The sequence below is a fragment of the Cynocephalus volans genome, chromosome 1 (assembly GCF_027409185.1).
Source record: "Cynocephalus volans isolate mCynVol1 chromosome 1, mCynVol1.pri, whole genome shotgun sequence".
Classification (NCBI taxonomy): Eukaryota; Metazoa; Chordata; class Mammalia; order Dermoptera; family Cynocephalidae; genus Cynocephalus; species Cynocephalus volans.
The window spans coordinates 25,312,187-25,340,034 of record NC_084460.1 but is presented as its reverse complement, the minus strand read 5'-3'; the positions used below and the strand labels follow the sequence as shown (position 1 = coordinate 25,340,034).

General features: G+C 42.6%; 1 protein-coding gene and 1 pseudogene across 1 annotated transcript in view; one reads left to right on the top strand and one right to left on the bottom strand.

Moving 5' to 3' along the window:
- Positions 1-2,869: 2,869 nt before the first annotated feature.
- On the bottom strand, positions 2,870-3,405 carry LOC134362152 (translationally-controlled tumor protein-like; annotated as a pseudogene).
- A 1,767-nt stretch (positions 3,406-5,172) lies between these two features.
- The window catches only part of TMC2 (transmembrane channel like 2), a 72,605-nt gene continuing 49,929 nt past the window's right edge, over positions 5,173-27,848 (top strand). Inside the window, exons 1-6 of the mRNA XM_063086780.1 lie at positions 5,173-5,188; positions 7,563-7,884; positions 10,579-10,731; positions 22,363-22,453; positions 27,313-27,394; positions 27,741-27,847. Of these exons, the coding sequence (XP_062942850.1) occupies positions 5,173-5,188; positions 7,563-7,884; positions 10,579-10,731; positions 22,363-22,453; positions 27,313-27,394; positions 27,741-27,847 (771 nt within the window). The remainder of the gene's footprint in view (positions 5,189-7,562; positions 7,885-10,578; positions 10,732-22,362; positions 22,454-27,312; positions 27,395-27,740; position 27,848) is intronic.

Genomic DNA, 27,848 nt, shown 5'->3' with positions numbered 1-27,848 from the left:
AGTAGGCTCTTATAGTAAAACTCATGAAAGTGTGCCCTCCCCAGCACCACCACCAATACTGTACTCCTATAGTTTTTAACTATCTAGTCCACATTGAGCCTCTAACAAATCATTAATTACAATTTAAATATTCCTCCCTGTATTAACCATGCCTTTTATTTTTCTATATTCTGATGCTTTGACATTTTGGGGCCTTGCTGACCCCAAAAGGACTACCTCTCCCAGTTTTAGCTAATTTCTACAGATAGCAAACAACTAGCCTTCAAGGATGCTTTTCATATGCAAACCAACCAACCCAAAGATCATACCCTCAACTGCCTCCTTTTCGGGGCTTTCTCACTCCGCCCACATTTTCTGTCCTCCCTCTGCCACCTTCCCAACCTCAGTGCTTTCCCGTGGGCCTGCATGGTGAGGCATGCCTCCTGTTCTAGGGATCTACAAGTACAATAAACCTCTGCCTTCATGACAGTCATGTTCACAACTGTGCATCTTACCACATCAGATTAAAACTAGTCCCAGGTACTCCTTAAAACATTCCCAGTACTGGTTGCCACGGAGGGCTTCCGCTCCAGGTAAGCTATGACTCTCTGCCTCTCTTTCCAGTTTTGGGGGCAGTAGCTTTCCCTTTAAACTTGATTCTCTGATGGATCTAGGAAGAGTTGTTGTTTTTCAGTTTGTTTAGCTTTTTTTCCTTGTTGTTAGGATGAGAAAAATGACTTCCAAGCTCTCATGTCAGGATGAAAACCAAAAGTCCAATCATTTTATTTTTTACATATTTTCTCTGTCTTCTTAGCCAAAGCAGGGCAATTCTTTTTCCAATGTCCTTGAGGTTTACAGTTTATTCAAGTATCTTTATCAAGAGCCTCCCTCTATTGGGATTTGAATGACTGAATGGGACCTCTATGAAAGTACAAAAATGATCATGTCACTTCACTGCTAAAACCTTTCTGGGGCTCTCTCCAACTTTAGCTAGGGTAACTAACTTGTCTTGTTTTGCCAAGGACCGTCCCAGTTTTTTGTTTTTTAACTTTTTATTGAAATATATTGATTGTACACATTTATGGGGTACAGAATTATATTTCAATACATGTATATAATGTGATGATCTAATCAGGATAATTAGCATATTCATCACTGCAAAACTTAATCATTTCTTGGTGATGTGGACATTTGATCTCTGCATTTCTAGTCGTTTGATAACGTAGTAAATTATTAATTATAGATGTCTGGCTCAACTATACACCAATAGAACTTATTTTTCCCCGCTAGCTGTGACTTGTGTCCATTAACCAGCCTTTCACTATCCCCCCTTCCTCCTTGCCTTTCCCACCTCCACTAACTACAGTTCTATTCTCTTCTTCTAACAGGTCAACATTATTATTATTGTTGTTGTTGTTGTTATTATTATTATTATTATTATTATTATTTGTTTTTTAGCACCCACATATGAGTGAAAACATGTGCTATGTCTCTTTCTGTGTCTGGCTTATTTCAGTTAACATAATTTTCTCCAAGCTCATTCACACTGCTGCAAATGACAGACTTTCATTCTTTTTTATGGCTGAGTAATATTCCATTATGTATATATGCCACATTTTCTTTCTCTAATCATCCATTGATGGATATTTAGGTTGGTTCTGTATCTTGTCTATTCTGAATAGAGCTGCAATGAACATAGGAGTGCAGGTATCCCCTCAGCATTATGATTTCCATTCTTATGGGTATATACCCTATAGGGGTATTGCTGGATCATATGGTAGTTCTATTTGTAGTTTGAGAAACCTCCATACTATTTTCCATAATGGCTGCACTAATTTACAATCCCACCAACCATGTATAAGGGTTCCTCTTTCTCCGCATCCTCCGCAGCATTTGTTATTTTCTGCCTTTTTTATAATAGCCATTCTAGCTGGAGTGAGATTACATCTCATGTGGTTTTGATTTGCATTTCCCTGATGATTAGTGATGTTGAGCATTTTTCCATATACCTGTTGGCCATTTGTTGTCTTCTTTTGAGAAATGTCTATTAAGCTCCCTTGCCCAATTCCCATTTTTTAATTGAGTTCTTGTTTTTTTACTATTGAGTTGTTTGAGTCTCTTCTATTTTCTGGATATTATTCCCTTGTCAGATGCATAGTTTGCAAATATTTTCTCCCATTCTGCAGGTTGTCTCTTCACTTTGTTAATTGTTTTCTTTGCTGTGCAGAAGCTTTTTAGTTTGATAAAATCCCTTTTGTTCATTTTTGCTTTTGTTGCCTGTTCTTCCGAGGTCTTATTTATAAAATCTTTGCCCAGCCCCACATCCTGGAGTGTTTCCCCTGTATTTTCTTCTAGAAAACACAGTTTCAAGTCTTACATTTAAGTCTTTAATCTATTTTGAGTTGAGTTTTCCCCTCAACTGAATTATTCTTTATTTTGTTCTTTTGGTAATCCCTTCCAGAGTTAACTTCTTTCGTTTTAAGTGATTAAATGTATAATGTTCCACTTCAAATGTTGCACTGCTATGAGCACAGTCTTTCCCTTTACTGCAACTCAGAATTAAAACTTTTAATTCTTGTTTTTTATGTTCTGGTCCCAGAAGTAGTTTTAACTGCAGAAGTTATCTGAAGACAGTCTTATATGCTTTTTAGTAGTGGATTTAGTTTAAATATGTGTTAAACTAAGAAGCATTTGCTCAAATGAGTTTAAATGCATTTTATTTTTAGACAACCTGCATGACATGCTTTTTTTCTTAACAACAATGCCTCCATTCCAAATAAATCATAGTCAAAATAAATGAAGAGCTCCTGATGACATCAGTCCCATTTGTCTTAAGTCCTGGTGTTGTGTGGATGACAAGCAGCAGCCAGTTATGAGGACAGGTTAGATCCAAAGTAATTGCCAAATTTGTTAATATTTTTCCATTTCTAAATCATCCTTAAAGAAAATCATATATGGGGGTCACACCATCCTCATGGTAGGCCAGCAGAACAACCATGCCATCTGGATTCATGTTTTCACCAATAAAGAACAGGTAGTTTTTGAAATCAGCAAGGATGTGCTTGATTTGTCTGCAGCCCCTGTCATAAAAGGTTTTACTCTTTCTGGTCTCTGTTCTTGGACTTTGCTTTTGATTGATTTCATGTAATCTTTGACGTACTTCTTGTGGGCTTTTGTGAAGCTGGTTTCCTGAAAGTGATGGTTCATGGCAATGTCAACACCTGTGATTACTGTGCTTTCAGTACTTTCACCCTTGGGGTCTCCAGCGGAGGCATTTCCACCAGTGAGCAAGTCATCGATGTTACCCTCTGTCTCACTGCCCATTTTTCCCTCCACCTCCAGGCACAGTCCCTCTGTGATCTCCCGGATCTTGTAAATGTCGGAGAACATCTCATTTGGCTGATAAGGTCCCTGGTAGATAATCATGACAGCAACTGGAGGGAGCCGCCAGTGGCACTGGCTTAGCAGGAGCCCAGAGCTCCAGCGTGGTGCAGCCCAGTGGCCCTGGTTGGGGGAGGGGAGTGGGGGAGCCCTCCCCAACATCATGTAGAGGGCATGAGTTGATTTTTTTACATGATGAGAGATAGGGGTCTAGTTTCATTCATCTACACATGGATATCCAGTTTTCTCAGCACCTTTGTCAAAGATCAGTTGGCTGTAAATACGTGGATTTATTTCTGGGTTCTCTCTCTGTTCCATTGCTCCATGTGTCTGTTTGTATGCTAATACAGTGCCATTACTATAGCTTTGTTATGTATTTTGAAGTCAGGTAGCCTAATGCCTCCTGCTTTATTCTTTTTGCTCAGGATTGCTTTGGCTATTCAGGGTCTTTTGTTGTTCCATATGAACGTTAGGATTGTTTTTTCTATTTCTGTGAAGAATATCTCTGGTATTTTGATAGGGATTGTGTTGAATCTGTAGATCCCTTTGGGCAGTATGGTCATTTTCACAACATTAATTCTACCAATCCATGAACATAGAATGTCTTTCCAGTTTTTTGTGTCTTCTTTAATTTCTTTCATCCAGCGTTTTATAGTTCTCATTGTAGAGATCTTTCACTTCTTTGGTTAAATTTATTCCTAGGTTTTTTTGTTTGTTTCTGGTTTTGGTAACTGTTGTAAATGGAATTGCTTTCTTGATTTCCTTTTCTCTGCCCAGTTTTTAAGATGGAAAATCCTGTGTCTTGGAAACCCCCTTCTCCACACCCACTTGGTATCTGCCACCTGCCTCACACCCACTCACTACCGACCCCCTCCTATACCCATTCACGCACTCACTACCTATCCACTCTCTATCCACCCCTGCACCACACCCACTAACTCCACCCCTCACCCACTCACTGCATACCCTAGCACCCCATGTCCTGGTATCAGCTTAGAAGTTTCTTCCTTTGGAATATCTTCCTCAACTGCTCAAGTTGGGATAAAGCTCACCCCTGTGTTTCTTGGATACAGAACTGATCACAGTATCTTCTTCACTAACTCAAAACTCAGTGAGGGAAAAAAGCTTGCTTGTCCCATGTACTGCTGTAGCCCTATGCCTAGAACAGTGTCTGGCAGATGCTTAATAAATATTTTTGTATGGGTGAGTGAGTTAGTGAACAAATGGACAGATGCATCTCCTTTGAGTTCTTAGCCAACTCAGTCACCCAGACGGGCAGGTCCCTTACCCACTTAAGTATGCTACCAATACCCTAGCTTGAGATTCAAAAAGAGGGCTTACAAGCAAATTCCATCCACTAATTCAGCGTGCTCCAGCCTACATAACACTTACACACATCACACTCGTACAGCTGAGTTTCCTTAGCACACTTTGAGGTAGGTGCCTATAAATAGGTTGGGGTCCCTGGAAGCAGAGCCTGAGGTGGGAATTATTGTGCATGACACATGAAGTGAGGGGAACAGGACAGGGCAGGGGGAGGAGCTGGCAGGGTGTTTAGCTGGAGCCCAGCCTTGGCCTCACCCCACAGGGAGCTCTAGAGTGTGAATGGTCCAAACATTTGTCCTGCCTTGAGACAGGAGCACTGGACTTTTATACTCTTAAATTAGTTAGTGATTAGCTGTGGGCTGACTTGAGGAGAGGAGAAGGATGTAAACTCCTAGAAATTTCCCAATAAGCTGGCTCCCATCGACCCAGGCTCTCTGGAGAAGAGAGAAGCTACGAGCTGTTGAAGCCTCGCACAGCATCTAGGGGATGATACAGATGCCAGGTAATGGGGGCCTGGGTAGACCACCAACAGCACATGCAGGAGTGCCCAAGAGGAGGCCGACTCAGAGAGAACAAGCAAACTGCTCAGGCACCAACCAGCAGAATCAGGCTTCATGCCCAGACATCCAGACTCCAAATCCCCAGCTCTGTCTGCCCAAATCCAGCCCCAATTACCGGCAACGAGAGTTGGTTGCTATTTCACACAGAGGCTTGGTCCTCAGAATGTAAAGGTCAAGGGTCAAGGAAGCAGCGAGGAAAGCTCCCATGGTCACCACATTGTGTGCACAGCATCGGGAGGCAGGGCAAGGAGTAGGTAAAGGTGGGAATTTGAAAACTTGACTCTGAGCCCAGACTCCATCACTACAGGACTGCTACTGGGGATGGCAGGTGGTGACGCTCCCCTTTGCTCAGCCCAGAGTTTGGGCTACCTCAGTGCAGTTGGGGAAATCTGCCTGGTCATGGCAGAACAGCCTGGACAGGAGCCGCTGCAGACAGAATGGACAAGTGCTCTGCAGCCAGCTTGGCTTCCAGGCAACACCGACTCTAACACAGGGCTCCAGAGGGCAGAAGCAGCAAGGCAGGTTGGAGACACAGCAGTGAAAAGGGCCTTTGTTGAGTTCCTCTCATGTGCCAGATTCCTAACTCCTGTTTTTAAGTAAACCTCCCAACCATGCAGGGAAATAGAGGCTACCGAAACCATTTTTATAGATGAGAAAACTGGAGTCCAGATAAGTTCAGTAATTTATCTGTGGTCACAGAGATAAATAAGTGATAGAACTGGGGTTTTTATGCAGAACAGCCTGGCTCCAAACCTGTGTTCTTTTTCCAAGTTAAAAGATCTTATGGTTGGGCCGGCCCATAGCTCACTTGGGAGAGCGTGGTGCTGACATCACAAAGTCAAGGGTTAAGATCCCCTTACCAGTCATCTTTAAAAAAAAAAAAAAAAAAAAAAAAAGATCTTGTGGATAACAGTGTCAGAGTAATGATACCTACTCTCAGATGCCAGTTACTGGGCTGTGTTCATTAATAGTCTAATAGAGTATTAACATCCCTGTGTTAGAGATGAGCTGAGACTCAGAGAGGTTAAGTGACTTGCTCAAAGACACCCAGCTGGTATCACTTCTCAGCCTCTTGGCTAAGATCAAGTGTAATATTAAAGACACCCAGCTAGTAAGTGGTGGAGAGGTTGTTTATTCACACCAGAACCTCATTATATTACTTGTATTTGATTTGTAAATTCTCACATGGGTAGTTGTGCTTGAACTAGCTGGTGGGCAAACTCTTGGGGAAAGGTCATACTGTAGAGTAGACTCTGCTCAACCAGACCATTTGTCAGTGCTACAGAGTCTCTGTTTAAAAACACACACACACACACACACACACACACACACACACACACACACACACACACACACACACACACACACACACACACACACACACACACACACACGCAGTGCTGAGGAACAGGACCTAACCTGACTTGGCTACTCTCACTGCCTGTCCCTTCTTCATTCCAGGGAGGGCACATCAGAGGGCAGCCCCTGGAGAATGGAGCCAGCTGGGCTCTTCCTGTCTCTGTAGTCCAGCTTTACCAGAGGCCCACACTTGGCCTTGCCATGGAATGTGACTCAGCTCTGACCCCAAGGAGCTATAAATCCAGGAGGTGGCAAGGCACCTGTCTAGATCTCTACCTGAGGCTTAGGCAAGAATATGGGAGAGCCAGCAATCAGAAGAGGGAGACCATAATTCTTATTTCAGGCCAGAGGCTTCCAAAATAGGTGGTTTTTGGAGCTGTAGAGAGAAAAGATTTCTTTCCTCACCCATTGCAAGGTTTATGGCTGAGACCCCTATAACAAAAGACGGATAAACAAGAGAAAAGCATACAAATGTTTCAATGTAAGTTTTATATAGCACAAGAGCCTTCAGAAATGAAGACCCAGAGACCCAGGGAAAACTGAATTTTTTTAGAGACGGTTGTGCAGAAGTATGATTGGAGGACGAAGGAGATGATCAGCCAGGTACCCAACCAGGGGGGACTTAGCAAGGCCTGTTTGTTCAGATTTTTCTTGGTCTCTGTGTGCTATTTCTTTTTTCTGTGTATAGGGCACGACACCTGTCACATGAGGGCCTTCAGAGAAGGAGGGAGGGAGAATGTCAGAGAGTGACCTTCCTGATTCTGCAGTTTTCTCAGTTTCCTTCAGCTGAAGATACTCAGTATGCCAAAGTGCTGCATTTTAGGATTTCATGTTCTGAGCCCCAAAACAGCTGACAAGTTCCAGGAAGTGTCTTGAACTTTTGATTTCTCACAACTGGGGCTCCTTCCTGGGGCCGAGGCCAGTGGGATCAGAACTGTCCATTTCCTGCCTCTGCAGGTGACAGATCAGGGAGGAGACCCTCAAGCAAGCGGGCGCCCAAAGCTCAGGGTACGCCGGGCAGGCGCGGAGCCCAGCCTGGAGAGAAGGAGCAGGCTGGGGGCAGCCCAAGGCCAGGATCTCCCCGGAGGAAACCAACAGAGCGCAGGAGACATCGTGAGGAGCTGGGGGAACAGGTGCGGAGGAGCACGACAGAGAGGACCTGCGAAGGGAGGAGGAAGAGGGACGGGAGGGCTTCCCTCAAGGAGCAGAGAGAACCCCCACAGAAGGAAAAGAAGGCTCCAAGGAAGGAGGAGACATGGAAGCCGCTGAAGAAACCCAGGTGTGTTGTGGCTCTGATTCAGGGGCGTTCACCCCGTGCTCACTCTCTCCTTCCCAGACCTCTTCCCTCCCCTGAAGAGCGGCCGGTGTCCCCCTGCTTTGTGAGAGGTCACCCCCGCTCTTGCTCCTGCTTCCCTTTGCCCCCACCTTTGCAACTGCCCGCATCACAGGTGCAGTGGCCCCGGGCACTCTTGACTCCACAGCTCATGTTACACGGATGCAAGTGAGGCTCTGGGTGGGGAGGTGACATGGCAGCAGGGTGGGACAAGATCCCAGGTCCCCTGAATTTCAGCTGGTGACTCACCACAGCTCTAGAAGGGGAGGGGCTGAGAGAAATGAACAAAATTGGCTTTAGGACCCATCAGAAGGCTTAAGCACACCCCTTTTCCCATCTGGACCTATTTCCTCTTCTAGAAATGTGGCACTGATCTAGAAGAACTTCAAGAGTTCTACCAGCTCTGAAATTCTACAATTTGGGGGTTTGATTTATTTGTTTTGTCTCCTTTGTTCCTTAGCACTAGCATACATGGGTTAGGGGACAGAGCCAACGTATGGAATCAGCAAATCGGGATTTTTGTTCTGTTTTTTGCTACCAATTTTGGTGGGGCGTCGCTCTTGTTGCCTCCCTGTTTCATTCATTGGGGATCACACATGCCTCACTCACTTCTCAGAAGGTTTTAGGAATCCCCTATGATAATGGATGGAGAGGCTTTGAAACAGCTGCAAGTGTTAGGATAATGGTGAAGAGCTGTGTGCTAACCAACCGTCTTTGTCCACACCCTTTAGCCGGTGTTCCGCCCTTCCTCTCCACCTTCACAGGGAGGAAATCAAGGCCCTCAAAAGAGGCCACTGATTTCTTCTGTCACCCATGCCAGCAATCCCTGGCCTGGTTAGGACTTTTGTCTACTGTCTGGTTGTTCCCAGACATGACCCAAAGGGGTGAAGGATGCTTAGTGCCCTTAGCAACTCAAGCAGAACTTGGATGCAGTGTTGGTGGACCCTGGGGGGGTGCCAGAATTTAGAGGGAACCTGTGCCATCCTAAATGGACCACAGGTGTCTGGGTGGCAGATGCAAAGTAAGGACTACAGACAAGAAATCCTCCATCCCATTTGCAACTGAGTGCCATGACAGGTTTAGAGAGATGGAAAAGACTCAGTGCCAGATCCCCCAGATACTGACAGGCTAGTAGGGGAGATAAGACACGGGCAGCAGTAATCACTAGACAAGACAGAAAGCAGTTGTGTACACAAGACAGGACTTGATGGAGTGCTGTATTGCTGGGGCACTGGGGCATCAGGGTTCCTCCATGGAGAAGGGAAGCATTTCAGTAAGGCTTTGAAGAACAGATGGAATTTGAATAAGCAATGACTAAATGCCACTCTCCCCTGCCCACTCACACACTAGTTTCATTCTTCTACACATGGATATCCAGTTTTTTGAGATATCATGGGGTATCCATGAGGTATAGCCCCAAATCCCTGTGTTCTAGGCTTTCCAACGTTCAAAGCCATCCTAAGACTTCTCCCTTGCTCTTAACTCGTCTCTAGAACCTGCAATAACCCAAGCCCACATCCTGCTACTTCCATGTTGAAACTTGCTAAGGCTGCCCAGACACATAACCCTTCCTTCAACCTCTCTTTTACCTACCCTGTCGGCTGCTGTCTCATTCAGCTGAGAGTCACTATTTTTATCACTGAAGAATAGTCCCAAGCCACACAAAAACTTGCATTTTGTGGCAGCTGTGCACGTAGTGTTGTCTGGGAGATGGGGAAGGTTCTCTACAGCAGGGATGTCCGATGTGATGGCCCTAGCCACCCATGGCTGTCAAGCTCTTGAAATGTGGCCAGTGTGACTGAGGAGAAATTGAATTTCTAAGTTAATTTAATTTAATATTAATACTACTGAGTTGATGCAAGCGTGATGGAATTTACTTAACTTGAACAGACAGATGCAGTTTTGAAACTGATTTGATTTGCCTTTGAAGCCAACGCGTTTCTTCTACAAAGACTAACTAGTTTTGTCAGTGCAGATGCAAGTATCAAAAGAAAATGGCATTTTGCCACTTGATTCAGTTATTAGGAAACTTTTAAGAATGTCTAAAACAATCTGGATCTGTGAATCTACTTTTTTGGCTACAAATGTATGAAATCCAAATACATATTAAATATGTCCAATGAAAATTGAATGTCTGAATTGACATGTACTGTGAGTACAAAATGAGCACTGAATTTTGAAGACTGAAAAAAAGACGGAAGTACTTTATTAATAACTTTTATGTTTATTACATGTTGAAATGATAAGTTTTTGATATATTGGATTAAATAAAATGTATTACTAAAATTCATTTTATTCATCTTTTACCATTTGAATGTGGGACCAGAAAATTTTACATTACAGTAAGTGGCTCGAGTTCTATTTTTATTGGGCAGCACTGCGCTAGAGTGTGGTGTGTGGGGAGGCCTCAGAGAAATCAAGTCTCAGGAGGCAGCCCTGTGGGGCCTTGGGCCACAGGACAGAGTTTTGGCCTCCTCTGACAGGCGGTGGGCATCACTGAGGGTTCCCAGCAGGGGCAGGCGTGTACAGTGACCTGAGTGTCAGGGAGCACGCCTCACTGTCTTGCCTGTGGTCTCCTCCACATTCCAGAGCACCTGAGGACACCCACCTCCTTTCCCACTCCTCTGCATCTGCCTCCAGGTCATCCTCCTTGGCCTCCAGTGCCTCTGGTGGGGAGTCCCTGTCGGAGGAGGAGCTGGCCCGGATCCTGGAGCAGGTGGAAGAAAAGAAGAAGCTCATTGCCACCGTGCGGAACAAGCCCTGGCCCATGTCAAAGAAGCTGACAGAGCTCAGGTGAGCAGCCTGGTGGTCCTTGTCCAACAGGCCCAGCTCCTTCTGATGGGAGTGGGAGTCCCTTCCTTCTCTCTGCCCTAAGGGGCTTGACAAGAAGGGGGATTCATCCTCCCACCCTCCCCAGCACAAGCACAGCACTTGGGGGGCACCACTAGAGCAAAGGCAGGCCTTGCTGTTCACCACCAAGGGGGGCCTGCCCCGGAGAGATGGAGACTCCTTGCACTCCTGACCTGTGTCCAGCCCTTCCACTGCCTGCCTGCCCTTTCTGTCCCACGCCCACCTCATCTGGAGGCTTCTGTGACTCCCTCACACCCAACACAGACATGCCATCCCTGGCGCAGCTTTCTATGACCCTCTTTCTCAACAAAAGCAGCTCTCTCCTGTGTTCTTTAAGCACCCAGAATCTCTCCGCGTGTAGCACATTCTCGCTGGTAATGATCTGCCCAGTGAGCAGAGAGAGGGTCTGGTTTAGCAACTCTCACATCCCTATTGCCTGACCCAAGGCCAGGCTGGTGCTGATGCTTTGAAGCCAAAGCATTTCTTCTACAAAGAGATGAATGTCATTCCATGAATATCATTCTGGGAATGGTAACAGACCTCACATCCATGCCACTCCTCTTTTCAACTTAGCCGCTTCTGTGGTTTCCATATGAAAGGCTGGCACATCAAGCATTTTAAGATTCCTTAGTCTCTGTTGCAGTCTTGAGATAGGAGTAGAAGTCACATTGCATAACTTGTGGTTCTCTGCTAAAAAAATTCCCATCCAACATTACTGTTGTCCCGTAGGTCCCTCCTCTGTTTTTGTGCCACAGCATTGAGGGTGACACTCACACTCACTTATTTTAGATAAAGCCCATTTTCCCAGCCTCTTCTCACACCAAGTTTCCTCATGGCTCAAGTCAAACTCCTTACCCTTTAAGTCGAGTGATGGGCAACCATGTTTTGACACTGGCTACTCCCACGTTGTGCAGACCCTGACAGCTGATCTGGTGCACAGAGCTTACTCCTGTGCCCTGCAAATTATTACACTGTCTCCCCTGCAGCTGCCAGAAGAAACACCTCCAGCAGCGCCTCCAGGCCCATGCTCCAGGCCATCGCTGACCAACAGACTTTCTGCAATGTTGGAAATAGTCCTAAATCTACACTGTCCAGTACAGTAGCCACTAGCCACAAGTGCCTCCTCAAGAGCACTTGAGATATAGTTAGTGCAAAGGAGAAACTGAATTTTTTATTTACATTTGTTTCAATTTAAATGTATGTATAGCATGGTGATTATAGTTAATAACAATATGCTGTAGAGTCGAAAATTGCTAGGAGAGTTGATTGTGTTCTCACCCCCCCAAAAAAACTATGTGAGGTAATACATATGTTAATTAGCTTGATTTAGCCATTCAACAATGTATACATATTTCAAAACATCATGTTGTACACCATAAATATATCCAACTTTTGTTTGTCAAGTAAAACAATAAAATTTTTTTTTTTTTTTTTTTTGTCGTTTTTTTGTGACCGGCACTCAGCCAGTGAGTGCACCGGTCAGTCCTATATAGGATCCGAACCCGCGGCGGGAGCGTCGCCGCGCTCCCAGCGCAGCACTCTACCAAGTGCGCCACGGGTTCGGCCCCAAATTTTTTAAAATTTAAAAATTTGAATAGTCACATGTGGCTAGTGGCTTCGGTTTGGATGGTAGGTTCAGCTCTAGGCGGTGCCCTGTCTTCCTTCCCAGCTCCTTTTTTTGCATCCCTTCTCCTGCTCCCTCCACGCTGGGTTCCTCCTCTTGTCAGCTGAGTGGAATAGCCACCTGTCACTCTAACACAACCTCACCCCCACTCAGGTGTCACTTGAACACATCTTTTATTAACAGTGGAAAAAGCCCAACCTTGATGCTTATGGAAATGAGATCTCCAGCTGGCTGGAAGTCTCAGGGATGATGAAAATCCCCGACGGCTATTCAGCTGTTCAGAGGAGAAATCTGACATCTCCTCCCTGGCTCTGAGAGGTAGAGTTGCTACTCCTGGCAGGGTGGGCAGTGGCCAAGGCCTGAGAAATTCAAGAGACCTGTCTCTGTCACTGGAATAGGTCTCCAGAGCAAACAGTGGGTCTCTTCCCTCCAGACCTCCCTGCCTGCCCCTTCCCTCTCCCAAACCTCTTATCTTAGGCTCAGATCTAAGGCTCTCCAGCCTCTGGGTCACCCCTCAAGCCCGTGACTCTATCTGGAAGACCTTTGCGTTTTTGCCAGCCCACCTAGCTAAATCCTACATACCTTGTAAGACTTAGGCCAAGTGTCCCCTCTTCAGGGAAGTTTTCATTGCCCCTCCCCACATTCAGGCTGAGTTATTTACTGCCCCTCAGATCCCCAAGGCACTGTCCCCTCACTTGACTGGATGCTCTTGTTTGCAGAGCCATATCTTCTTCATCAATTAATATTCTTCCTTTTTTATATATAGCCAACATTTGCTGAGCACTCCCTATGTGCCAGGCACTGTTCTGAGTGCAGTATGTGTAACAGTGCATTTAATCCTCACAACCACCCTGTGATATGGACACTATTATTTTTGTCCCCATTTTACTGATGAGGAAACAGGCACATATCAATCATGTGATTTGCCCAAGGTCACACAGCTAGTTAAGTGACTCAGCCAGGATTTGAACTCAGGAATACTGGGTCCAGAGCCTGCACTCTTAATTTGTAATCAGCTCTCCAGAATTGCCAGACATTCTAGAACGCATCCCTTTGCCTCCTGTATGATCTCTTCTTGGGGCAGTAAAATCTCCAACTGCAGATAGCATCCCCAGACTACATCCTCTTTTTTATAAGCAGTGGTATGGGGGCCCTGTCTCTGGCCCAGGAAAGCAGCTGGCTAACCTGGGTGTAGTTACTGGAGCTGTCTAAGAAGGAGGGCAAGGCAGAAAGAGCAACAGCAGTGAACTGGTGCACACCTGAATTCACACCTCTGCCACATCCGGGAACTTAGGCTGGCTACCTAATCTCTCTCAGGCAGATTTCCTTCCCTTACCCTCCCCGAGCTTCACATTCCTTATTTATAAAATGGGAGTAATGATATCTACCTCACAGGGTTGTTCTGATGAATTCAAAATATTTATATTAAGTGCCCAGCACATAATATACAATTAATAAATAGCAGTTGTTATTTTTAAAGCTTGAACATCTTTTGTGCCAGACACTATGCTGAGCCCTGCGAGATGAGGTTGGGGAACAAAGATGCACTGGAGAATCACATGGACATCATTGACAATGATACAGGGTAGGATGTGATGTTGGCGTAAGAGCTTCTAGTGCTCACAAGTCAGAGATGTTCACTTTCATCACAGAATTAGTCAGGTTTGTCTGACTCAGCTTTGTCAGAAGCTTAATGTCTTAGAAAATCAGACTGCTTGCTTTCTTCAGAAAGATCAGAAAACTTCTTCTAGAAATATGGAGTGGACATACTTTTCCTTATTCTTCCTACTAAGTGCAACTAAAGCCCTAGACATTGTATATAAAGCAGACATTAGAAGACTTGGGAAAGTGGAGAGAAGAAGGTAAACTGGATAAGGACCTCTGGACCAAAGGAACGACAAGGCATTGAGTCCCCTGGGTTTTCTTTTTGCCTTACGTATCCCAGACTGGATATCGGAGAAGCTGGCAACCTGGAAACACCAGTAGATAAAGACCAAAACAACTGCCCAAGAAAAGCCTGCTCTCTCTAGCCAAAGGGCCAGGAAACAGACAGCCTGGAAAGAGGCAAACCTTTTGGAGAATAACAATCCTACTCAAACAAAACACCACAAACAAAACAGCAGCCCCATCACCACCCCTGACAGCAGCAAAGACCAAGTGGGGAAGCCTAGATTTGCCCCCTTCCCAGACTCTGAGAAGGTCAGGCACCCCCACCAGGGTGGTGTCAGAGAAGGCCAAGTGGAGAGCAGGGACTTTCATCCCCACCAGGCAGTAACCAGACATGAGTCAAGGCCTGCTGGGGAGTCTGAACTTTCATCCCTACTCAGCAGTACTAGGAGCCCCTCCCCAGCCCCAGGTGTCAAAGGAATCCAAGTGAAGAACCTAGACTTTCACCCACATCTGGAAGAAACAAGGCAGCATCCCCCTTCATGCATGAGATGGCAGAGGAGCCCTGCTAAAACACAAGATTTAAATAAGATCCAGAGTTTTATAATATCTAATTAGAGACTTAAAAAACAATGTAAAATACCAGTAAAACAAAGTTGGTTTTTTGAAAAGATCGACAAAATTGACAAACCTTTAGCTAGATTAATGAAAAAAGAGAGAAGACTCCAATAAAATCAGAAATGAAAAAGGAGCCATTAGAATTGATACCACAGAGATACAAAGGATCATAAGAGACTGTTATGAACTATACACTAACAAATTGGAAAACCTAGAAGAAATGGATAAATTCCTGTACACAAACTTACCAAGGTTGAATCATGAAGAATTAGAAAACCTAAATACACCAATGATGAGTAATGAGATTGAAGCAGTAATAAAAAGTCTCACAACAAAGAAAACCCCAGGACCAGACATCATCACTGCTGAGTTCTACCAAACATTTAAAGAGCTAATACCAATCTTCTCAAAGTTTTTCCAAAACCTGAAGAGGAGGGAATAATTCCAAACTCATTCTACAGGCCCAGAAATACCTTCATACCAAAACTGGAAAAAGACACAGCAAAAAAAGAAAACTACAGACCAATATCCCTAACGAACATAGATGCAAAAATCCTCAACAGAATGCTAGTTAACCAAATCCAACAACATGTTAAAAAGATTGTTCACCAGGATCATATGGGATTCATTCCAGGGACTCAAGGGTGGTTCAACATATGCAAATCAATAAATGTGATCAATCACATCAACAGAATGAAGGGAAAGAATCATATGATCAATTCAATACATGCAGAAAAAGCATTTGATAAAATACAACACCCACTTATGATAAAAACACTCAACAAATTAGGTATAGAAGGAATGTACTTCAACACAATAAAGACCATATACAACAAACCCACAACTAATATCATAGTGAATGGACAAAAATTGGAGGCTTTTCCTCTAAGATGTGGAATCAGACAAAGATGCCCATTTTCCACACTCTTATTCAACATAGTACTAGAAGTTCCATCCAGCACAATAAGGTAATAGAAAGAAATAAGGGCATCCAAATGGAAAAGAAGGAAGTCAAACTATCTCTGTTTGAAGATGACATGATCATATACATAGAAAACCCTAAAGACTCCATTAAAACATTCCTAGAACTAATAAATGGATTCAGCAAAATGGCAGGATACAAAATCAATGCACAAAATCAATCATGTTCCTATACACCAATAATAAAATATCTGAAGATGAAATCAAGAAGGTAATCCCATTCACAATAGCTACCAAAAAGATGAAATATTCAGGAATAATTTAACCAAGGAGGAGAAAGCCTTCTAAAATGAAAACTATAAAACATTGGTGAAAGAAATTGAAGACAAATAAATGGAAAGATAACCCCTGTTGTAAGAATTAATATAATCAAATGCCCATATTACCCAAAGCAATCTACAGATTCAATGCAATCTCTATCAAAATATCAATGATATTCTTCACAGAAATAGAAAAAATTATCTTAAAATTTGTGTGGACCCACAAAAGACACCATTTAGCCAAAGCAATCTTAAACAATAGGAACAAAGTTGGAAGCATCACTACCTGACTGCAAAACTTTTTTTTCTGACTTCAAATTATATTATAAAGTTATAGTAACCAAAACAGCGTGGTACTGGCATAGAAACAAATTGATCAATGCAACAGAATAGAGAGCCCAGAACTAAACCCATGCATTTACAGCAAACTGATTTTTTACAAAAGTGCCAAAAATATACACTGGGGAAAGGACAGTTTCTTCCATAAATGGTGCTGGGAAAACTGTATATCCACATGCAGAAAATTGAAACTAGGCCCCTATTGCTCACTATACACAAAAGTAAACTCAAAATAGTTTAATGACCTACATTTTAAACCTGAAACCAGTAAAAGAAAACATAGGGGAATGCTACATGAAATGGGAGTGGGCAGCACTTTTTTGAACAAGACTACAAAGGCACAGGCAACTAAAGCAAAAATAGACAAATGGGATTACATCAAATAAAAAGCTTCTGCACAGCAAAAGACACAATCAACAAAGTAAAGAGACAATCTACACAATGGGAGAAAGTGTTTGCAAACTACACATCAGACAAGGGTATAATATACAAAATATATAAGGAACTCAGACAACTCAATAGCAAAAAATCAAATAACCCAATTAAAAAATGAGCAAAGGACCTGAACAGATATTTCTCAAAAGAAGACATACAAATAGCCCAGAGGCACCTGAAAAAATGCTCGATATCACTAATCATCAGAGAAATGCAAATTAAAACCGAGATATCATCTTACTCCAGTTAGAATGGCTATTATCAAAAAGACAGAAAATAACGAACACTGGCAAAGATGTGGAAAAAAGGGAATCCTTCTACATTGTTGGTGGTAATGTAGATTAGTACTGCCATTGTGGAAAATACTATGGAGATTCCTCAGAGAACTAAAAATTGAACTGCCTTATTATGTAGCAATCGCACTGCTGGGTATATACCCAAAGGAAATGAAATCAATGTATCAAAGAGACACCTGCACTCCTGTGTTCATCGCAACAATATTCACAGTAGTCAAGAGATGGAATCAACCTAAATGCCCATCAACGGGTGAGTGGATGAAACTGTAGTGTGTGTGTGTGTGTGTGTGTGTATGTGTGTGTGTGTGTACAATGTAATACTATTCAGCTATTAAAAAAATGAAATCCTGTCATTTGCAGCAATGTGGATGGAACTGGAGACCATTATGTTAAGTGAGCTAAGCCATGCATACAAAGAAAAATACCAGATGATCTCATTCATATCCGGAATCTAAAAAAATAAAATGAAATGTTCTCATAGAAGTGCAGAGTTGAATAACAGTTACCAGAGGCTGGGAGGACAAAGGGGCATGGGGGAAGGGGCAATAGTGGACTAATGGGTACAAGGCCATGCTAACCATTTTAAGTGAATCAATGTACAGTATATGCATGGATTGAAATAATACACTGTACCGCACAAGTACATACAAATAAATGTTAAAATAAAAAAAAAATTGGGGGCTGTCCAGTTAACTCAGTTGATTAGAGTGTGCTGTTTTAACACCAAGTTCAAGGATTTGGATCCCCATACTCGCCAGCTGCCAAAAAAATAAAATAAAATTATAGCACCATCTAAAGTGGTTCTCAATGAATGTAGAGAAAATGTTTAAGATAAATATATTATAAACAGGGTGGGTAAAAGGACATAGAGAGAAGCAAGGATTCTATACTTCACTCTTACTACTAAAATGTCAGCACGAGTAGACTTTTATAAGTAAACTATATGATATTGGATATAAATATATATAATATGTATATCATGTATATCATATATAATGTAATACCTAGAGCAACTACTGAAAAAGCTATATAAAGAGATACATTCAATAACACTATAGATAAATCAAAATGGAATCCTAAAAATGTTCAAATTACCTTCAGGAAAGCAGAAATAAAAAACAATAAACAGAAAACAAAAAATTAAATGTCAGACTTAAGGTTTAACATACCAGTAATTACATTAAATGTAAGTGCTCTAAATATACCAATTAAAGACAGAGATTGGCAGAGTGGATTTAAAAAATGACCCAACTATATATTGTCTATAAGAAATGCCTTTAAATACAATGATATATGGAGGTTGAAAGTAAAACGATAGGGAAAATATACCATGCCAACATTGACCAAAAGAAAGTAGGAGAGGCTATGTAAATATAAGATAAGTCAACTTTAGAGTAAAGACTATTACCAGGGACAGAGAGAAACATTACATAATGATAAAGTGGCCAGTCAATCAAGAAGATACAACAATCCTAAATGTGTTTGCACCAAAGAGATCAGTAGTGTGGGTTCTACAGTGTGTTAATTATCGAGTGCTATGTAATAAATTACTCCCAAAACTTAGTAGTTTAAAGCAATAATAAATATTTATTATCTTCTGTGGGTTTGGCATTCAGGAGTGCTTAGCTAGACAGTTCTCTTGGAGTCTTATAAGGTTAAGTAAAGATATTGGCCAGGGCTATAGTCACCTGAAGGTTCGATTAAGTCTGATGAGCTCACTCACATAAATGACAAGTTGGTAGTGGTTGTTAGAAGGGGACCTTAGTTTTTTCCCATAGGCTGCTTGAGTGTCTTCATGATATGGCAGCTGGCTTCCTCTAGAAAAGGGGGAATTCAAGGAGGAAATCACAATATTCTTTATGTCCTAGTTTCAGAAGTCATAAACCATTACTTCTACCACTTTCTATTCACTGGAAGCAAGTCACTGAGTCTGGCCCACATTCAAGGGAAGGAGAATTATGCTCTACATTTTGAAAGAAAGAATGTCACATAATTTGCTGACACCTCCTACGTATAGGAAGCCAAGCATGCTTGGCCAGCTTCAGCTGCCCTCAAACTGATTCGGTCAAGTCACTAGAGCAGATGCCTAGGTCTGGCCAATCTGAATTTCCACTTATAGTGAGCTCAGCATCTGATTGATCCTTCTCTCCCCGACTAAAAATAGCAATTGCTTCAGAACAAAGAGAGACACCAAACCACCCTGTCCCAGACAACCTTCAACATCTGGCCACCTGCAACCTATAGCAACCTCCTTTTGGCCACCCCTGTACCCTGTTTTCCTCAAGATGTCTTCCAGATTTCAGGTTGACTCTCCCAATGTTCTGCATGGGGCAGCAAAGCTCTGTAAGGATGCCATCAAATGCGGGCTGCCCTGTGTCTGTGTTTACCTCTGCATCCCAAAATTAAGTGTGATTTTGAGTCTGATCTACTGCACCTGGGAAGAGTTTTTGGAAATGTTATCTCTGAAAGATGCCTTGAATCAACTTCAGAATCTTCCCACTGTGGAAGGCCACATTGCCAAGCCCCTAGATCAGGAACCTGGGGGAGGGCAGAGTTCCTCCCTTTACCCTCCTGGGCTCAAAAAGAATCTTATTAGCTGCCTGCTCTAGGAGCTGCCATTTCCCCAGAAGGGGAAAGAGTGACTGCCTGGTTGATGAAATCACTGTGCCTACCTCGCGTGAATTCATACATGCATTTAATTCTCATAACATTATCCCTATTTTTAGATGAAAATTCTGCTACTCTGAGAGGCACAGCAGCTCACCTGGGTCTCTCTGGCACTAAAAGCCATACAATATACCCCCTTTCCTTCCAGCAGTCATCTCCGGTCATCCGACCATGTTTTCCAACCTGTAATTTTGGCTACTTTGTCTACGAGGAGGGTCTTCCTAGAGGCAAATATGAGGGAATTCTGAAGTGATCTCTGTGGTGTGGCTGCCTCTGAGAGCACTTTCAATAACTGCCTCCTCTGCTGAGTGCTGGAGGGGCCCAAGGGTGAACAATCACTTGCCAAAAGTGACCTTGAGATCCAGGCCCCTGGAAGCTTCCTCAGGCAAGGGCTCCCTCCTCTTTTCCCTGTTCACTCCATTTACTGCACACCATTTGGACTGAGGAAAGGAGAGGGGAGCTTGCAGAGGTTCCCATTTGAAAAGGACTCTGCTAACAAGAGGGAGTGGGAACAAACACACCTTACAAAAGTGGAATTTGCAACAGTTGGGAAGTGCATGGCAGGAGCCAGTGTTTCCATAAACCAAAACCCAAATGCTACCTCTGATCAGGAAGAACGTGATATTCAGGATCGCAGATAACTTGTTAAAAGGAGTTTGCTGTAAAAATGTTATTCTTTATACACCTTCACTGGGTCCAAAAACGTTGGCTGTGTCCATTAAACCAGGCGGGCTCTTTACAGTGACTGATACTTGGAGTTTGCACCCAGCCTTGGGGAGGGGCCTTAGGTTTCTTGAGGGCTCTATTGGGGGGATCTATATGGACATAGAGAAGGGAAGCATTTGCTGCTAGGCTCAATGGCTCGGGCACAAGGACTGGCCCTTACTTTTGAGAATCCTCATCTGAAGCCCTTAAATCTTAAAACCTGGAACATTTAAACTTGCAAAACTCCACATGCTTACAAGTCTCTGTCCACTTGTAAGATACAGGAAAAGAACAAAAATATGAATATCGTGAAACCATTCTTTGGAGTTGCAGTGGCGTTGGTGGTCACAGATAACTCACTTCCAGGACATCTCCTGCCTAGAGGGAAAGAAGGAGCCGATCCCACTGAGGAGGACATTCAGGCCAGCTTTTGACCCTGGGGTCAGGAGCCAGACAGTCAACCATTAGCATTGAGACATTCAGATATCCCACTAAAGCCAGCCTCGGGATTCACCCCAGGTCAGAATGCAACTTTGACATGTGTCAGCTGCCTACACTTGTACTTTGGAGGCAACGGGAACAGTGGTGTAGGTATTGTGTCTGGGCAATGGGGACTGTAGCAGCAGCAGCCGGACACGCAGCCCCACAACGCTTTCTTTTGTCTACCCTGAGATGTTTGTCATTCTTCATCCACTCATTTGGGTTTATCCAGCCATTGCTGATAAACCAGCTCTCCAAGGGATACGATAGGAGGTGCCCTGACTGTAGCATTTGCTGATTTCCATGGCCTAAACACTCCCGCCATAGGCAGTTTAAAGCTAACAGTTTAATGACTGGTTGGCCAGGTATTTAACAACCTATTCTCAGAGCCTGTTGTCACCAGTTCCAGCACATCACCCCAGAATATTTAATAGATAGACTGAATCCTGTGTTTCTCACCCTGCTTTTGCTGCACGTTCACGCACTCCCTCACTCAACATTCAGGCATTCCTCAAATATGGAATGAATGCTGTATTAACTTTCTATTGCTGTTGCGACAAATTACCACAAGCATAACAGTTTAAAACAACACTCATTCATTAGCTCACACTTCCATAGGTCAGAGTCTGGCGTGGCGTGGCTGGGTTCTCTGCTCAGGGTCTCACCAGGCTAAAATAAAGGTGTCAGCAGGGCTGCAGTTCTCATCTGGGCTCGAGGTGCTCTTCCAGGCTCCCTGGGTGTTGGCAGAATTCATTTCCTTCTCATGCTTTCCATGTGGCCTCCTTCCAGAGCAGCCTCAGCCACAGAAGGTTGAGACTTTTCCTGCTTCTGCTTTCTCTGACTTACCCTTCTGCCGTCTCTCTCTCTCTGATTCTTCTGCCTTTCTCTTCTGTTTCTAAGGGATCATGTGATTACATTGGGACCATACAGATAATCCAATATAATCTCCCTGTTTCAAAGTCAGTAATCTTCATTACATCTGCAAAGTCCCTTTTGCCACATAATATATTATCAGGTATAACCCCAGGGGGAAAAGGTCACAGGGGCCAAAATTCTGCCTACCACCAGTGCCTGCTATGTACCAAGCACTACTCTTGGCATTTGGGAAACTTCAGGACAAAACACACAAAATGTCCTGCCTTCGTGGAATTTGTATTCTAACCAGGGGTATAAAAACACATTAGGCTTGCAGCCACATATATCCCCTCATGGTTCAAATTTCCTTTGGTTAGGTGCTAATTGAATTCCTGCCTTTTTTTTTTTTTTTCCTTTTCCTCACTAGGGAGGCCCAAGCATTTGTGGAGAGGTATGAAGGAGCCTTGGGCAAGGGGAAAGGCAAGCGACTCTACGCCTACAAGATGCTGATGGCTAAGGTGTGTGGGGTGGAGGCAGCCATCCTGTGGGGAGGGTCTACTCAGCTTCAGAATCTGGGGGACCAGCACCAGCACCCCCGCCCCCAGCCTCACCATTTGTGTCCAGCTACCCCCTACTGAGGGCAAGAGCCAGCTGACCATTTCAGTTCACCCAGGAGTGGAAAGCAAGTGTATTCTGCCAACTTCTCTTTACTTATCTGTGAAGGCTTCACTATATTTGAGACTTGTTTCCTCTCCAGTGAATAACCTCACAGAATTAGTGACCCAGAAGGGCTATGGTACAATCAGGGTCATACGAATGATAAACTGCGATGCTTGGGGTGGCAGGGGCAGTTCTGCTTTGTTAAGTTATGTCATAACCTGGGCTCCTGATTCTGATGATTGGATATTTAATGTGGGACTTATTGGAGTATCCTTCCTTTACCCACTGATTTGAAAATCTACCTTTCTCATTCACTCGAGTCTTGAATAGAGTCTGTTCAGGGCTTTTTCTCCGAACATCACTTGACATCGTTGTTTCAACTCAATTCTGATGCCTTTGAGTTTCAGCTTCCCCTTTTTACCCTTGTTTTTCAAAACTGTCTTGGCTGAATCTTGCCTGTGTTTCCACATGCATTTTTATTTATTTATTTTTTCTTAGTACTTTTTTTATTGGTCCATATGTATTTTTAAAATCACGTTGCCAAGTTCCAATATAGTCCATTGAGATTTTGATTGGAATTTCTTACACTCGTGCTTTACTTGGGGAAAACTTCTTATCTATGCAATATCTAATCTTCAATCTAAGAATATCATACATTTCGCAAGCCTTATTTTACATCATTCAGCAAAGCGTGTCGTTTTCTCTTCATGTAGATGTTTTAAGTTTATTTCTACGTAGTTCCTATTGTAGTTGCTTTTGCAAATGGGATCATTTTACATTAATAACTAGTGATTGGTGGTATGTAGGAAAGCTACAGATTTGTGTGTTAACTTTATATCAGGTTCCCTTATTATACTCTTATTAATTCTAATCATCTGCACCTGATTATGTTATGTAAAGATGTTTTTGTTGGGTTCTTCTAAATGTGCTATATCATATCTACCCTACAGCGGGGTTAGCAATCCTAGAACAATCTCAACTGATAGTGGTGATCATAGGTCTCCTTGTCTTTTCGTCACTTTAATGAGAATGACTCCAGTGTTTCACATTAAGCTTCTGAGAGTTGTTGGCTTGAAATAGATTTCCTTTCTTACAGTAAGAAATTATCCTCTATTTATAGTTAAGTGGGACTTCCATTTTATTAGAAATAGATATTAGATTTTATTAAACACCTTTCCCTTTCTGTTATTAAACTTCCTTTTATTTCTGGGATAGTTTCAGTCAGTGCACATTACTTTTAACCTCACAAACACATTTGACTTTCCAGTATTTTATTTATGATTTTTACATAAATTTTCATAAGATTGATCTAAATTTGCATTTGTGTGTGCACACATGCACAAGCAGGCTATCTTGGCAGGTTTTAATATCAGGGATGCACTTGCTTTATAGTATCATACGAATAGCATTACCTCTTCTTTATGCTGTAAATCAGTTTATGGAGCTTGGTTATTCATTTCTTGGAAATTTTAGAGCTGACACCCTTAAAACTGTAGAGATCAGAAGCCATTTTTATAGACTACCTTGATAATTTTTTCATGTATTCCTGTTTATTGGTTATTCAAGTTTTAATTTTTTCTTGGGGCTATTTTGAGAATTCATGTACTTCCCAAAACTTGATCATTTCATTAAAATTTTCATATGTATTAACAGAAAGTTGCATGTGGTCATCCCATAATTTTTGTAATTACTTTCTGTATCTTTAGGGTTTTAATCTTTTTTATTCCTAATATTTTTTTTCCTCCTTTTTCAGTGACAATTGCCTGACAACTATCTATGGGTCATTTCGTTAATTTTGTCTAGAAACTGTTTATCACCTAATGACTGCACACTCAGATCTTTTTTTTTCCCAACGGAGGAATGTGCTCTTCAAATATATCTTTCTTTTTTCTAGTTTTTTTTACTTTGACAATGCTGCAACAAACACCTTAGACAACAAACATTATCTTAGATACATGTATTTTTTTATTACAACAGGACAGAGTCCCCAAAATAATATTGCTGGTTCAAAAGCATGCATATTTAAAATTTTAATATACATTTCCTGATTATTTTCCCCAGTTTGTAGCAACTCATGCTCAAATGAACAAAGTCTGAGAATGACTCATCCTCATTAATTATGAATGTTACTGTCTTTTAAACTTTGTGCAAATCTAATGGTAAAATATAGGTCGTTATTCTTCCTTTAATTTGTGTTTGCTGTTTTTTTTATTGTGGTAAGAATACTTGAGATCTGCCTTCTTAAATTTTTAAGTGCACAATACGGTATTGTTAAGTATAGGCACAATGTTGTATAGCAGATTTCTAGACAAATATATCTGATAAATTATTGTGTTCAGTCACGTTTTTGTCAAGCAGTTCTAGCTTCCTCCTGAGGAAAAGGATCACTTTCCATATTCTGCCTTCCATATTTACCTTCCCTCATTGTTTTTAATACTTTGCCTTCTTTCTCTTTGCAATTTATCAGATTTATTCTCAATATCATTGAATCTATTTTCCTGTGTCAATTATAATCTTTATTGCATCTAATGTTTCTGCTCATTCCATTACTGAACTCTTAGCTCCTCTGTAATTCTTCCATACTCCACATATACATATTCTTTTTAAAATTTCAAATTGTTATCCTCTACTTGAAAAGCCGTATTTCTTGCATCCTTTTAAGAATGCTGAACTGCTTCCTAAAATTTATTTATATACCCTGCACGAAATGTTTTCCACAAATTTCAAAGAATAGTGTCCCTTTTTCCTTGCTCTGCAGTTCTGTTTCTCAGGCCTCGCTGGTTGTTTTCAATTTAGTCGCCCGGCCCCAGAGACCATCCACAGACAGGAGTCATACTTTTTGGGTCTTGCTCCACCACTCTTGAAACCTTTTTCCTACATATACAGCTGGAGAGCAAGACGATGTGACAACTAATAACCCAGGCCCAGGGCCAGCAGCTCTCATCTCACACAGCCCTAAGGAAGGGACTTGGGGTCTCCTGCCCATGCCCCAGCTCAGTGTTCTGACTCTGTCAACTAATGAAGGACAAGGGCTTCAATGACAAGAGCTTCTCCCAGGCCTCTGTCTGCCTCTGTCACAGCTCTAGGGCATCACCTTTCAGAGGCAGATGCCCACAGGCTGGTGGGGATGTCAGGGGGTTGCCAAGGGACCAGCCCAGCAGGCTGTACCTCCAGGGGCCTCACTTGGCAACATATGTTGCCTTCCTGGTCCCCAGCCTTGCAAGTCTGTATTTTATACTGATTTTATCAGCACCCTGACAGGGGATCCATCTCTCAGGGGAGGACTCACATTAATAAAGCTTATAAGACTGACCTAGAAAACCAGATGCTGGATTATTAATTTACAAGGAGAAATAACTGATGCAAGAACTGGAAAATTTGAAGTCCACATCAGCAGTGCCTTTTATTTTTCTTAGTTGATACAGGTATGTGGGTAGCTAAACCATCACCTCATCTACTAATTTGCAATGAAAGTCACTGTCATAGAAACCAAATACTCGCAGCCCAGGTAATCATCAAATGCTCTCCTTATAGGCAGATCTACATAGGAAACCAAATAAGCTAAAGACTTTTTAAGCACAGACACAGAACTAGGGAGGGTAGATGAAGCAACAGGACTGGAATGCCAAATGTTCGTCTGTCACTCCCAACATCTCTCTCTATCTTCGTCGTTATTATTAGCCAGGCTTTTGCTTATGAGCCCTTCTTCTCTTTTGCATCTGTGACCATCTCCCTCTTCTGACAGGTGGTTTCCTTCTTTAAAGTAATCATTCAATCAGGATGTGGTCAAAACCATATCTGGAAAACCGGGTCTGGAAGCCTGTCTGATTCCTTCACATAAATTTTCCCTTTCATCCTTGGTGACTTTATAAGGGAAAATCTCATTTCTGTCATGAACAAGTTTTTAGGAGACTTTTAATAATAGAAACTGATCTTAGGATCTGTTCCCTTGGCCTGCTGTTTTCTATGAGGTTTTTTTTTGTTGTTGTTGTTGTTCCAAATGGATTTATTTCCAGGAGGTGGGGTTGGTGGAGAGCAGCCCCTTGGAGTTTTGACAAAGCAACACCAGCCATCAGACAGACAGCGTCTCAGGTTTCCAGTTGATACAAACTCTGGGTGTTGGAAACAGACCATCGGAGGGGGCAAAACGCCTTCCTAAATCCTTTCAGGAAAGCAAGGCTGTTGTGCCCTCCAGAGAAGAATGGGCAGCCAGCAGTCGAGATCTCTTTATCACCAGCCTTATAGTTTAGCAACAATTCCTATCCGATTAGGGACTTGGCTGTCTGCCAAATGTAAGTATGAGAGTTGTGAGATTTCTCTTTTGCCTAGAATTTTTGTTTTAAGGTGAAGAAAGTTCTATCAGAGATTGCTAACCCAATTTGATCCTCCAAACCAGAAAGTGAACACAGAATTTCTAAGTTTAGATGTGAATTGCCCAAACCTGGAATTTCGGCAGCATTGTAGACAAATGCAAGGCATTGTTGTTTCCCTGGCTTCTCTCTTCCTCCACACCTGACTTTGGGAATGTGAAGGGTTAATCATCTCCCTCTGGAAGCCTGGGCACAAGGACTGCAGGAGATGGGACACCAAGATGGCAGCCTCCCTGGCATGTCTACCTCACACTGACACGTTAGCGTCAACACGCCCCTCCAACGTGCCCCTTTCTGTTCCAGGTGAACATGTTAATGAACTGAGGGTTTTACCTGTTTTATTTCAGAAATGGGTCAAGTTGAAGCGAGACTTTGATAATTTCAAGACTCAGTGTATTCCTTGGGAAATGAAGATCAAGGACATTGAAAGTGAGTATTTTGGTGCCACTGGGTTTTAGCTGGTTTCCCGAAGAGTTTTCCAAGGGCTTGGATTGTGTTCTTGACCTTCTGATTAGATTATTTTGTTAGTTTTGTTGTATCAGAAAAAAGAACGGGGTCTGAACTAGTCAGACCAAGATTTAAATTCTGCTTCTTTATTTTCTGATTGTGGGAGCTTAGAGAGCTCGGTGACTCCCACACAGCCTCAGGTTATTTTATCTGGAAAAAGAAAATGGAGATCGGGATGTTTGTTTGATGTGAAAATTAAATCCATCACACACAGAAAGTGCTGAGATTCTCCTGCAGCACCTGAATCCTCCCACTTTTCTTTCTCCAGGTCACTTTGGTTCTTCGGCGGCATCGTACTTCATCTTCCTCCGATGGATGTATGGTGTGAACCTCGTCCTTTTTGGCTTAATATTTGGTCTAGTCATAATCCCCGAGG